Source organism: Vespa crabro, chromosome 3, assembly GCF_910589235.1.
Source record: "Vespa crabro chromosome 3, iyVesCrab1.2, whole genome shotgun sequence".
Lineage (NCBI taxonomy): Eukaryota > Metazoa > Arthropoda > Insecta > Hymenoptera > Vespidae > Vespa > Vespa crabro.
The window spans coordinates 4,029,986-4,044,706 of record NC_060957.1 but is presented as its reverse complement, the minus strand read 5'-3'; the positions used below and the strand labels follow the sequence as shown (position 1 = coordinate 4,044,706).

The following is a 14,721-nucleotide window of genomic DNA, read 5'->3' as shown; positions in this document are numbered from 1 at the left end:
CAATAGTTATAGATATCTCATCCATAAATTTTACTTTTGATATCGTGTCAGTTAGTGTTTCACGTATAAAGTTGGCCAATTTATTATTAACGTATTATTTTATCTATGCTTTCTTTACCAACCGAGTCAAATGCCTTTTAAAAATCTATAAAAGTTATAACTATGTCTTTTGAATTCAGTATCCTACGGCGAATTATGAATTGTTAGTTAAAAGTTTTTTCTGAAGAAGATCTATCTTTTCGAAATCCAGCTTGCTACTCTCCCCGTTGCTTGTCAAGTGTTGATTATATTCTATTCAGCAATATTTTTGAGATCACCTTGTATGCAGTTTGCAGAAGAGAAATGCCTCTATAATTATCTTCATTCTGTCTGTCCCCTTTTTATGTAATGGATGAATTAGAGTTACTTTCCTCTCTTCTGGAAACCTCTCGGTTCTCCAAATATCTTCAAAGATTAACTGCATTTCTTCAATGACTTTTAATTGAGAACATTTCAAAAGTTCAGCTATTATAGAGTCTTCTTCACTAGCATTATTATTTTTTAGATTGTTAATTGCTTCCTTAATTTCTTCACCTTTGGGTGGTATATCTTCTACCAGATTTTCAGTTGTTTCTGAGAATTCAAATTCATGTTTTGGTTTAGGGCAGTTTAAAAGTTGGTCAAAGTGTTTCGCAATTATTTCACAGTATTCCGCAATGCTTAGGCCATATTTACAAATTTCATCTTTGAAGCATATGCTAGACGCTTGATACCCCTTTAATTGAGTCTTAAATGTCTGATTGAAATTTCATGAATTATTTTTAAAAAAGTTGTTTTGCATGTCGATAAGATGTGATTTTTCGAAAGATTTTTTAACTCCCCTTATTATTCTAGCAGCGTCTTTCATTCGTCGTTTGAATAGATCATGGTGTTCAGTCTTCCCCGAGTATTTCCACTTTTTCCATTGTTTTATTCTATCCTGTAATGCATTTTCACATATTTAGTTCCACCAAGGTTTTTTTCTATGCTTGGCTAGTTCAAATAATTTCTGGGCTGCGTTCGTTATTTCTTTTAATAAATCTTGCCACTTCCCATGATGAGTTACTTTTATTTCTTCCTGAAATATTTCCAAAGTTTCTTGTGTAATTTGGAGTCTATTTGTATTGTACTTATTTATTATTTCCCCTCTTCTGTGATTTCTGTTGGGTAAGAAATTGATTTTGATTTTAGACAAAAAGTAATCAGATTCAAATTCTCACCTTCTTACTACCTTGACACACATAATTTCCGTCATGTTTCTTTGGATATAGCTACATGATCTATTTGAAATTCACCTTGGAAACATGGATTTGGAGAAATACATGTTTTAGCTCTTCTTGGCAATTTCCTGAAGAAAGTCAATAATACCTTCAATTGAAAGTTTTTACAAATAGTAATCAATCTCATCCCATTTCTATTTATTCTTTGGTGTGCAGCATATTCTCCCACTATTGTTCTTTGAATTCTCTCTCTTCCTATTTGGGCATTGAAATCTCCAAGTAATATCACTACATTTGACTTTGGAATTTTAGACATTCTATCGTCCAGGATGTCCCAGAATTCCTCTACTTTATTTGGGTTCTTCATATTGTCTTTATTTATTGGTGCATGACAATTAATAAAAATGTATAATTGACTTTTGCATTTCATCGTCTAAAGAGACATCCTTTCTGAGCGGGATTTGAATTCTGTTACAAAGTTTAATACTCATTTACAGATATATAAGTCTGTTACCAAGTTTGGCAATCACATCATAATTTTAATCGCATACATACCTTTAAAGATTTTATATTCTTTAGTTTCTGTCACATTTTTATCCAAAAATCTAGTCTCATGTACTGCTAGAATATATATATCGTTTCAATCCAGAGTTATTAACTACATTACTATTATTATCTTTATTATTGTCGCTGTTATTGTTACTACTACTATTATCGTAATTATCAACTTTATTAATGTTTTTATCGTTATCCTTACTATCGTTATTATTATCGTTATTAACGTTATAATCGTTATAATCGTTATTATCGTAATTTTTATCATTGCTACCGTTATTTTCGTTACTATTATCATTGTCGTTATTATTGTCGTTATTATCGTTATATACGTTTATATCCTTATTTTTTTTCATTATCAGTATTATTATTATAATTAATAATATTGTTATTATTTTTAATGTTATCGTTACTATTATAATAATCGTTATTAATATCGTTATCATTGTTACTATCTTTTATATCGTAATTATTATTATTCTCTATATTATTATTATTATTATTAATATCGTAATCATTTTCACTCTTATTCCATCACCTAACCCAACTCTGTCCCACCTCCTAACCCAGATTTGCTCTGAGAAATAAGCGGATGATGTTCTGATCAGCGAACAGTACCAGAATATAATAGGAGCTGGATGGTACGCCGACGAATTGGGCACCGCGGCTGTCTTGATCTCAGATACCCGACAGATAAATGTGTCGGATCAGGATTACGGACGCGGTTACATTTGGGTGAAACATAACTTGATGACTTATGACAGCGTATATCTCACCCCGTATGACCGGACAGAGGACTTCCAGAACAAACTGGACGATCTGGAAAACGTGCTACGGGAAATGCATGGTGATCTCATTATGGCTGGAGACTTAAGCGCCAAAACTCTCAAATGGGGGGAGTTCAGACCGGACTCCAGAGGAAGGTGAATCATGGAGTTGGTGTCGAGACTACAGCTATCAGTACTCAACACAGGCTCGACGTCAACCTTGTTGAAGGCTTGGCTACAGACGATCCTGGACGTCTCTCTAGCCAACGAACAACTTGTGGCAAGAGTCGCAGGCTGGCGGGTAATTGAGGATTATACCGGGAGCGACCATCAGTACATCCTCTTCGATGTACAAGATAGGAGGCCATCCGTGACAACTCCAGTAAGACCCTCCGGTAGATCATTGCAAAAATGGATCGAGAGAGGCTGTCTTCGGTCTTAAATGAAGGATGGAGATCCCTTCAAATTGCTTCCGCGAGTCTATCGCCACATGCGCAATCCAGGAGGATTACTGCAGCAACTATGCTACTCATCCAAAAGGCTTGCGCGATAGTAGGAAATAACACGAACCGGCAGCGGCGTCCTGCATACTGTTGGACGAACGAGATCACAGTTCTTCGCAAGAAGAACATAAGGCTTCGCCGGTTAGCACAACGAACGTAGAGCCGCGAGCTCGACGCTGCTCACTTGAGCGTAGAGTATAAAGCGGCCAACATGTTACTGAAGAGGATCTTCAAAGCCATTCAAGGACGGTGCTGGAAGGAGCTGTGCATGGATATCGACCAGAATCGGTGGGAATTTAGATATCAGATCGTTACTCGCAAGCTGGGGACACACAAGCAAGGAATCTCTCAGGACGCGAGGACGTTGGAGAACATAGTTGATACCCTATTCCCCTCACAGCCGAATTAATAGTTTGGCCCGTCTGCGAATGGCAGCCCCGAAGCGCCACAGTTTACGGTGGGAGAGCTCCTCAGGGCCGCATCTTCTATGCGGAACAAGAAAGCTCCAGGACCAGACGGCTTTCCAGCGGAAATAATGAAAGCTGTCACGCAGAGTCAAGTCTTGCTTAACATGTGCCTAAGGGAGAGCATTTTTCCCGCCCCGTGGAAGAAAACGAGATTTGTACTCATAAATAAGGGCAAGGACCCAGCAGATGTCGTTTCGTCATACAGGCCTTTATATATGCTCGACACGACTGACAAAGTCCTGGAGAAACTGTTTAGGTCACACCTGCCGTGTGGGCAGAGGACTGTCCACGCGCTGTCCGTCAGTAAGGATTTCGATCTGGCCTCTCCACTATACACGCAGTCCAATAAGTTGTCACGTCCGCTAATATGACAGAGCGCCGAAATAATTTATCTCGCCATTTGTATCTGCTGACTACCTTAGACGTGCGAAATGCCTTCAACTTCATCAGGTGGGACTTGGCAAGTGAAGCGCTCGAATGTAATTGCAGTAGTACCTACTCCCGGAGAATCTACTCCGAATACTCGGGGACTACCTGAACGAGCGCTTCCTAGAATTCAATAGAGGCGATGTTCCGAAAAGATTGGGATGGACATCGGGTGCAGCCAAGGACTCCATACTGGGACCTGATGTTTGGAATATTTTCAATGACGGTATCTTACGTATGGCAGTCCCTGAGGGATCTTTCATGGTGGGGTTCGCAGATGTCATTGCAGTTATCATAAACGCAATAGAAACGGAGGACGCACAGCTGCTGCTCAACCACGAAGCTACTTACGAAGAAGCGTAACAACACCTTGCGCACCTTCACGGTAGGAGACCCGATGGTCCAGACCAAGTCAGCGGTAAAATATCTAGGCGTAATGCTTGAAAGCTACCTCAATTTCGTAGAGCATATAATTAGGGGAGCCAATAAGGCGGAAAAGTAGTACCCTCGCTTGGCACACTCATGGCAAACGTCAACGGTCCACGACCGTGCATGAGGCGACTACTGATGTGCGCCGCCGAAGCAGTGATGCTGTGTGGCGAGGACGTCTGGACCGAGGCGCTGCGACACGAGAAAGATCGCAAGCGCATAGCCGTGGTACAGATGAGAAGCGCTCTTTGAATCGCGTGTTCCTACCGCACGGTCTCGAAGCCCGCGGTGTTAATGATCGCGGGGGTAATCACGATCGATCTACTAACCAAAGAGAGACAATTCGTCCACCAGCAGAAGCCCGTTCTGGGGAAGGTGGAGGCATCAAGGATCGCAGCATCGAGGCCTGGCAAAGCAGATGAGAACAAGAACCTAGGGGCAGATGGATTGCCCGTTTCATCAGTCAATTAGACAACTGACTAAACCGGGAGGCGGGAGAGGTCGACTTCTACCTCACCCAATTCTTGTCAGGGTATTTCCCATTCTGCTCCTACCTAGCAAAAATGAGGAAGGTATGAGACAGCAACTGCCCCTATGGGGGGTCGACAAATGACGACGCCCACCACACGTTTTTCAGGTGTACTCGGTAGAACGCCGATCAACTGCATTGAAGCAGGACCTCGGAGACATCTCGCCAGACAACGTAGGCAAGGTATTGCTCCGAGGTCAGTAGGAATGGAACAAGGTAAGTCAGGGCCATCTTATGCAGAAAAAAGGAGATGGGCGGCCAATAGACGTGACCCTAATTTTGCACGAGTCTCCTGCCCCATGAAGCCGAATGGAGAATCCCGTAAAGCGACCTCATGTAGTAGCGCCATTTCGAAGTAATGGCCCATAGCGGTGCCGGGATGGTTTCACTATGCCATTAGTATGGATATAAGTTTAGTCGGTAGTGCCTATTTCAACGGCGAGCCAGACATTCCAGGACATTAATGGGGGACCCAAATGGTGAAGTGTTCCTCTAGTTGGAGGGGTCGTGCGATAGTGCGTAAAGATCGGCATTCTCAGACCATCAAAAAAAAAGAAAAAAAAGGAGAAATATTAATATTATTATTCTAATAGTTATTATCGTATTTATTGATATGATAGTTATTATCCTTAACATAGTTATAACCTTTATAATCGTTATAATAATTATTATTATTGTTATTATTATCGTTAATAAAGTTATTATCATTGTTGTCACTATTATTGTTATTGTAATTATTATCGTTATTATCGTTATTATTATAATCATTAATAATATTATTATTATTGTTATTATTATCGTTCATATTATCCTTATTAACTTTATTACCATTACTATCGTTATTATCGTTATTATTGATATTATCGTTACTATCGTTATTATAGTTATTAACGTTATTATTGCAGTTATCGTTATTTCCATTTTGACAGTTTGTATCGTTATTATTATTACTATTACTATTATTAATATAATAATTATTAATATAGTTATTATCGCAATTATCATGATTTTTATTATTACTGTTTTATCGTTATTATTAATATTATAAATAATAATATTATTATTATAATTATTATTAAAATATTTATTATCATTATTTTCGTTATTACCGTTTTAAGTGTTATATTCGTTATTATTGTTATTATCTTTATTATCGTTTTTATTAAAATAATCCATATTATCGTTTTTATCGATATTATTATAATTGATATTATCTTTACTATATTTATTATCGTTATAATTATTTTCATCTTTATCATCGCTATTATTATTAATAATAATATTATCCTTAATATTATCACTAATACGTTACAATTGTTATTAACGTTTTTATTCGTTATTTTTATTATTATTGTTAATATTATGATTCTTTTTTTCATTATTATTAACGTTATGAACTATATTGTTGTTATTATGATTATTATCGTTAATATTAGTAATATAATTATAATTGATATTATTAATATTATTACCGTTATATACTTTATTATCGCACTTATCGTTATTATTGTTATTTCCGTTATAATCGTTATAATCGATATTATCGTTATTATCGTTATAAATACCGCTATCGATATTATCGATACGATAATTATTACTATTATTACTATTATTAGTATCATTATTATTACAGTTAATATCGATATTATCAATTTATTGTTATTAACGTTATTATTATTATTATCATTATTAATAGTATTAACGTTACTGTTGTTATTATCGCTATTGTTATTGTTATTATCGTTACTATCGATATTACCGTTATCGTCGTTATAATCCTTATTATAGTTATCACCGTTATTATCGTTATTGTCGTTATTATCGTTATTATTTTATTATTATTGTTATTGTTTTAATATAATTATTAATATTATTATTATTATTATCATCGTTATTATCGTTATTATTGATATTATCGTTTTTTATCCTTAAGATAGTTATACTCGTTACAATCGTTATTAGTATTATTACCGTTATTATTTTCTTTATTAACCTTATAATCGATTATATGGTTATTATTAATATTGATTATTATTAGAAATATCGTTATTATTATTGTTATCTTCGATATTACTGTTTTTATAGCTATTATCGATATTATCGTTCTTATTGTTATTAATATTATTGTCATTATCGTTATTATCGATATTATTATTATTATCGTTTTTATTGTTATAATTGTTATTATCGTTGTTATTGTTATTATAATTATCGTTATTAAAGTTATTATGGTTATTATCGTTATTATTATCTTATTGTTATCCTTACTATCGTTATTATCGTTATTATTGCTATTAATATTATTATCGTTATTACTGTTATTATTTTTATCGTTGTTATTGTTATTATTGTTTATATCTAATTATTATTACCATAATTTTTGTCATATACATCAACAATTTTATTATTATTATTATCGTTATTATCGTTATTATCGTTATTATAGTTATTATTGTTATTATTATTAGTATTGATATTATTGTTAATATCGTCAATATCGTTATTTTTTTTATTATTATTATCGTTAATACATTTATTATAGTTATTATCGTTTTTATCATTATAACCGTTTTTATCATAATTATTGATATGATTATAATTATTACCATTACTGTTATTATACTAATTATCGTTATTGTTGTTATTATTATTATTATCGTTATTACCCTTATTATCATTATTACTGTTATTATTATTATCGTTATTATCTTTATAAACATTATTAATATTACTGTAATTTTCTTTGTTATCATTATTATAGGTATTATTGTTATTATTATTATAACCGTTATTATCTCTATTATCGTTATTATCGTTGTTATCATTCTTATTGATATTATTATTAGTTTCGTTATTATCGTTATTATCCTTATTATTATTATTACCTTTCTTGTTGTTAATATTGTTATTACCGTTATTATCGTTTTTATCGTTATTATTGTTATTAATATTATTATCGTCATTATCAACATTAATGTTATTATTATTATCCGTTTTATCTTGATTATCGTTGTTATCGTTATTGTTGTTATTATTATTATCGTTATTATCGTTATTGTCGCTATTCTTGTTATTATTTTTCTTATTATTACTATTTTTATCGTTTTTTTCGATATTATTATTATTATCTGCTATATTGTTATTATCGTAATTATCGTTATTATTATTATTATATTATACTATAATACCGTTATATTATGATGTAATACCGTTATTATCGTTTTTATCGTTATTATTGTTATTAATGATATTATCGTTATTATTGTTATTATTGTTATTATTATCTTTATTATCGTTTTTTTGTTATTATTGTTATTATTATTAACATTATTATCTTTAATATCGTTATTATCGTTATTATTGTTGGTAATTTTATTATTATCGTTATTATCGTTATTATTTTTAATATTATTACCGTCATTATTGTTAATATCTTAATTATTGTTATTATTACTATAACCGTTATGACCGTTATTATCGTTATTATTGTTATTATTATTATCGTTTTTATTATTAATATTGTTATTATTATAACCATTATTATCGTTATTATCGTTATTATTATTTTTATTGTTTTTGTTTTTATTATCGTTATTATCGTTATAATTGTTATTATTTTTATCTTTATTATCGTGATTATTGTTATTATCGTTATTGTTGTAATTATTATTATCGTTATTATCGTCATTATCGTTATTTTTGTTGTTATTGTTATTAGTCTTATCATTATCGTTAATATCGTTATTATCGTTATTATTGTTATTATAGTTATCGTTGTTATCTCTATTATCTTAATTATTGTCATTATTATTATAACCGTTATGATCGTTATTACTATTATTATCGCTTTTATTGGTATTAACGTTAATATCGTTATTATTCTTATTGTATTCATTTTAGTTTCTTCCGTTATTATTATTATTAACTTTTTTATTGTTATTATCGTTATTATCGTTATTATTATTATCGTTTTTATTGTAATTATTTTTATTTATACAATCATTTTGAACATTATTATCGTTATTATCGTTATTATTATTTTTATTCTTTTTATTATCGTTATTACAATTATTATCGTTATTGATGTTATTATTACTTTATCGTTATTTACGTTTAAGCGTTATTATTATTATTATTGTTTTTATTGTTATTATCGTTAATATCGTTATTATTGTTATTATTATTATCGTTAAAATAGTTATCGTTATTATTCTATTATTATTATTATTATTATCGATACTGTCGTTATTATGGTATTAATACTATTATTATTATCTTTATTATCGCTATTGTAGTTATTATTATTATCGTTATTATCTTTATTACCGTTATTATTGATATTATTGTTATTATTATTAAAACTATTTTCGTTATTATCGTTATTACGTTATTATCGTTATAATCGTTATTATTGTTAATATTTTATTCTTATTATTATTATTATTATCGATATTATTGCTATTATCTTAATTATTATTATTATTATTATCGTTATTACCGTTATTATTGTTAATATTTTTTTATTTTTATCATTATTACCATTATTATTATTATTAATGTTATTAATATTATTATTTATTTGTTATTATCGATATTATTGTTATCGTTATTATCGTTATTATCGTCAACTTCGTTATTATAGTTATTATTCTCATTATCGTTATTATTGCTTTTATCGTTATTAGTGTTATTATTGTTATCGTTATTATAGTTTTTATCATAAATATTTTTTTATAATTATTATAATTCTAGTTATTATCGTTATTTTTGTAATTTATGTCACTATTATCATCGTTATTATCGTTATTATCTATTTTATTGTTATTATTAATATCATTTTTGTCGTCTTTATTATTATTATTATTATTATTATTATAGTTATTATCGTTTCTAATGTATTTATTAGAAACCGTTATTATCGTTATTATCGATATTATTCTTATTATTGATATCGTCATTATAGTCATTATCATTATGGTCTTTATTATTGTTAATATTATTATCGTTTTTATCGTTTGAAATGTAATTTTTATCATCGTTATTACATTATTAACGTTATTATTGTTATTATTAATATTCCTATTATCGTTATAATCATTAATATTATTATTATCCTTTATAATCGTTATTATTTTTATTATGTATATTTTCTTGATTATTTTTATTATTATTATCGTCATTATCGTTAATTTCGATATTGCTCTTATTTTTATTATCGATATTATCTTTATTATCGTTACTATTGTTATTATTATTATCGTTACTATTTTTATTATTATTATAGTTGATATCGTTATTATTATTATCGTCATTATCGTTATTATCATTACTATTGTTATCATAATTATCGATATTATCGTTATCATCGTTATTATTGTTAAATATATTACTGTTATAATCGTTATTATGGTTATTATTTGATTATTAGAATTATTATTATCGATCTTATCGTTATTATGGTTATTATTATTATCATTATCGTTATTATCGTTATTAAAGTTTTTATTGATATCGTTATTATCGTAATTATAGTTATTATTATTATTAACGTCATTATCGTTATTATCGTGATTATTAGTATCATTATAATTAACATTATTATCCTTATTATCGTTAATATCATTATTATTATTATCGCTATTATCGTTATTATTGTTTTCATTATTATATTTGTTATTATTGTTATTATTATCGTCATTATCGTTATTATCGCTATTATCGTTATTATTGTTTTAATTATTATATTTGTTATTATTGTTATTATTATTATCTTTGTTATTGTAATTATTATTATCATCTTTATTGTTATCATCGTCATTATCGTTATTATCGTTATTATTATTAATTACTACTAATATTATTATCGTTATTATCGATTTTATCGTTATTATTTTATTGTAATTATTATTATTATCATTATTATCTTTATTATCGTCACAAATGTCATTATATTCTTCGTTATTATCGTTATTATTATTATTATCATTATTACTTTCTATATCCTTGTTACAGTTATTATTGTTATCGTTATTATTGTTATTATCGCAATTATCATTATATGTGTTATTCTTATTATCGTTATTACCGTTATTATCGTTATTATTATTATTATTACTATTATCGCTATAATCTTTATAATTGTCATTATTTTACTGTTATTGTAATTATTATCGTTTTAATCGTTATATTCTTTGTTATTTTATTATTATTTATATTATTATCGTTATTATCGTTATTACCGATATTTCTGTTAATATTATTATAAATTTACTTTAATAGAATTATTATTGTTATTTTTATAATCGTTATTATCGTTTTTATCGTTATTATCGTTATTATCGTTATTATCGTTGTTATTGTTAGTAATGTTAATATTATCACCGTTATTATCGTTATTAATGTTAATATTATAATCGTAATTATCGTTAATATTGATATTATTAATATCGTTATTATCGTTATTATCGTAAATATCGTTGGTATTAATATTATTATTATTATCTATATAATCGTTATTATAGCGGTTATTTTTATTATTATTATTAACGCTTTTATAGATATTATTGTTATTTTTATTATCGATATTTTCGTTATTACCGTTATTATTGTTTTCGCTATTAACTTTATTATTCTTCTCATTATTTTTATAATTATTGCAATTTCCGTTATTATTGTTATTACTATTATCATTATTATCGTTATTATCGTTATTATCCTTATTATTGTTATCGATATTAGCGTTATTATTATTATTATTATTCTTATATTTATTGCTATTATTGTTATTATTGGTATTATTATTATTGTTATTATCGTTATTCTCGTTATTATAGTTATTAATATTATTATCTTTATTATTGCTATTATTATAATTATAATTATTATTAATATCGTTATTAGTTTTATTATTATTATCGCTATAACCGTTATTATCGTTATAATTGTTATTATTATTATCGATGTTATTGTAATTATTATTTTTATAATTATTGTTATTACCGTCATTATTGTTATTATTATTAACGTTGTTATCGTTATAATTATATTTATTAATATTGTCATTATCGATATTATTGTTGTTATTATTATCGTTATTATCGTTATTATCGTTATTACCGATATTATTGTTATTATTGTTCTTATTATTATCGAAATTTTCGTTATTACCGTTATTATTATTATCACCATTAGCATTATTATTCTTATTATTATTTTTATATTTATTGCAATTATTGTTATTATTGTTATAAAAATTTTTTAATTATTGATATTAAGTTTATTTATGTTATTATTATTATTATCTTTATTATCGTTATTATCGTTATTATTGACTTTATTATTAAAGTTATAATTGTCATTATCGATGTAATTCTATTTTTATTATTATTTTTACCTTTATTATTGTTTTTATTATTATTATTATCATTGTTATTTTCGTTATTACCCTTATTATTGTTATCGTAATTAGCGTTATTATTGTTTTTATTATTTTTATATATATAGCTATTATCGTTATTATTATTATTATTTTTATGGTTATTATCGTTTTTGTCGTTATTATTGTTATCGTTATTATCGTTATTATCGTTATTAACGTTATTATTTTCATCATTATTATCATTATTATCGTTATTAATGTCATTATTTTATTATAAATATTATTATAATCGTTAATTTCTTTATTATCGTTATTATAGTTAATATTATTATCAGTATTTTCATTATTAACGTTATTTTTATAATTAATGTTATGATTATAATCGATATTTTCGTTATTATCGTTATTGTTGTTATTATTTTTATCGTTATTATAGTTATTATCGTTAATTCTTTATTATTATTATTATTACCCATATTATCGATATTATCGTTGTTATCGTTATTAACGTTATAATCTGTATTACGGTTTTAATCGTTATTACCGATATTCTTGTTATTATTGTAATTATTATCAACGTTATTTTCGTCATTTCCGTTATTAATGTAATTTTTATCATCGTATTTTACCCTTATTATCGCTAGTATTGTAATTATTAATATCGGTATTATCGTTATTATATTTATTATTTTTAGTATTATTGTTATTATCGTTAGTAAAATTATTATCGTTATTATCTTTATTATCGTAATTATTGTAATTAATAATAACGTTATTGCCGTTAATAACGTTATTACTAATATTATTATTTTCGTTTTACTGTTATTATTGTATTTAATTATATCGTTATTATCGTTAATATCGTTATTATCATTATTACCGTTATTATTGTAATTAATAATATCGTTATTATCGATATTATCGTTATTATTGCATTTAATAATATCGTTATTATCGTTATAATCTTTTATACCGTTATAATCGTTATTATCGTTATAATTGTTATTAGCGTTATAATCGGTATTACTGGTATTGTTATTATCGTTAATTTCGTTATTATTGTTATTATAGTTATTAACGTTATTATCGTTATTATTGTTATTATTATTATTATTATTATTATTATTATTATTATTATTATTAATATTGATATTTTAATTATCATTATTGTTATTATTATTATTATCGTTATTATTGTTATTACCTTTATTATCGTTATTATTGATATTATAATTATCGTTAATATAGTTATAATTATTATAGTTATTGTCAATATTATTGTTATTACATTTTTTACCGTTATTTTCGTTATTATCGTTATTATTCTTATTATTATTATCATAATTGTTATTATTGTTGTTATTATTAGAATAGTTATTATCGTTGTTATCGTAATTATTGATATTATTATTATCCTCATTGTTATTATTATCGTTATTTCTGTTATTATTATTATAGTTATTATCGTCATTATTGTTATTATTATTATCATCATTATTATCGTTTTAGACTTTATTGTTTGTTATAATTATTATTATCGTTATTATCGTTATCATCGTTATTATCGTTAATATTGTTTTTATTATTACAGATATTATCGGTATTAACGTTATTATTGGTATTTTTATTATTGTTTTCTTTTTCGTTATTATCATTATTATTATTATCGTTTTTATTCTTATTATCGATAATATTGTTATTATTGTTATTATTATATGTTTGTTTTTTTTGTATTATTATTGTTAAATCTTTTATTGTTATTATCGTTATTCTCGTTATTATTGTTATTATTATAATCGTTATTATCGTTATTATCGATATTATCTCTAACAATGTGATCTCTATTTTCGTTATGTGCTGTATTATCCTTATTATCGTTTTTATTGTTATCGTTATTATTGTTATCGATCTTATTGTTTTTATCGTAAATACCTTCATTATTTTTATTATTTTAATTTTATTATTATTATTATTATCGTTATTATCGTTACTATCATTATTATTGTTATTACTATTATTATAGCTATTACGTTACTATAGCTATTACCGTTATAATTGTTATTATTATCATTATTATTACAAAAGTTATCGTTATTATCGTTAATATTTTTAAAGTTATAATCGTTATTCTCGTTATTATTGATATTATTATTATCATAATTTTCATTATTATCGTCAATATTGATATAATGGTTATTATTATAGATATTGTTATTATTAATAACGTTATAATCGTTATTATCTTTACTCTCGTGATTATTGTTATTATTATTTATATTATTATCGTTATAATCCTTATAATACTAATTACTGTTATCGTTATTATCGTTATTATCATTTCTATAGTGATTATTGTTATTATTATTATTATTAATATCATTATAATCGTTATCATTCTTATTACTCTTATCGTTATTATCGTTAAAATC

General features: G+C 26.2%; 1 protein-coding gene across 1 annotated transcript; it reads right to left on the bottom strand.

Moving 5' to 3' along the window:
* Positions 1-1,269: 1,269 nt before the first annotated feature.
* Positions 1,270-1,605, bottom strand: LOC124422638. The gene has a single exon (XM_046959388.1). It carries the CDS (start codon positions 1,603-1,605, stop codon positions 1,270-1,272), a length of 336 nt encoding a protein of 111 aa, XP_046815344.1.
* Between the last annotated feature and the right edge of the window lie 13,116 nt (positions 1,606-14,721).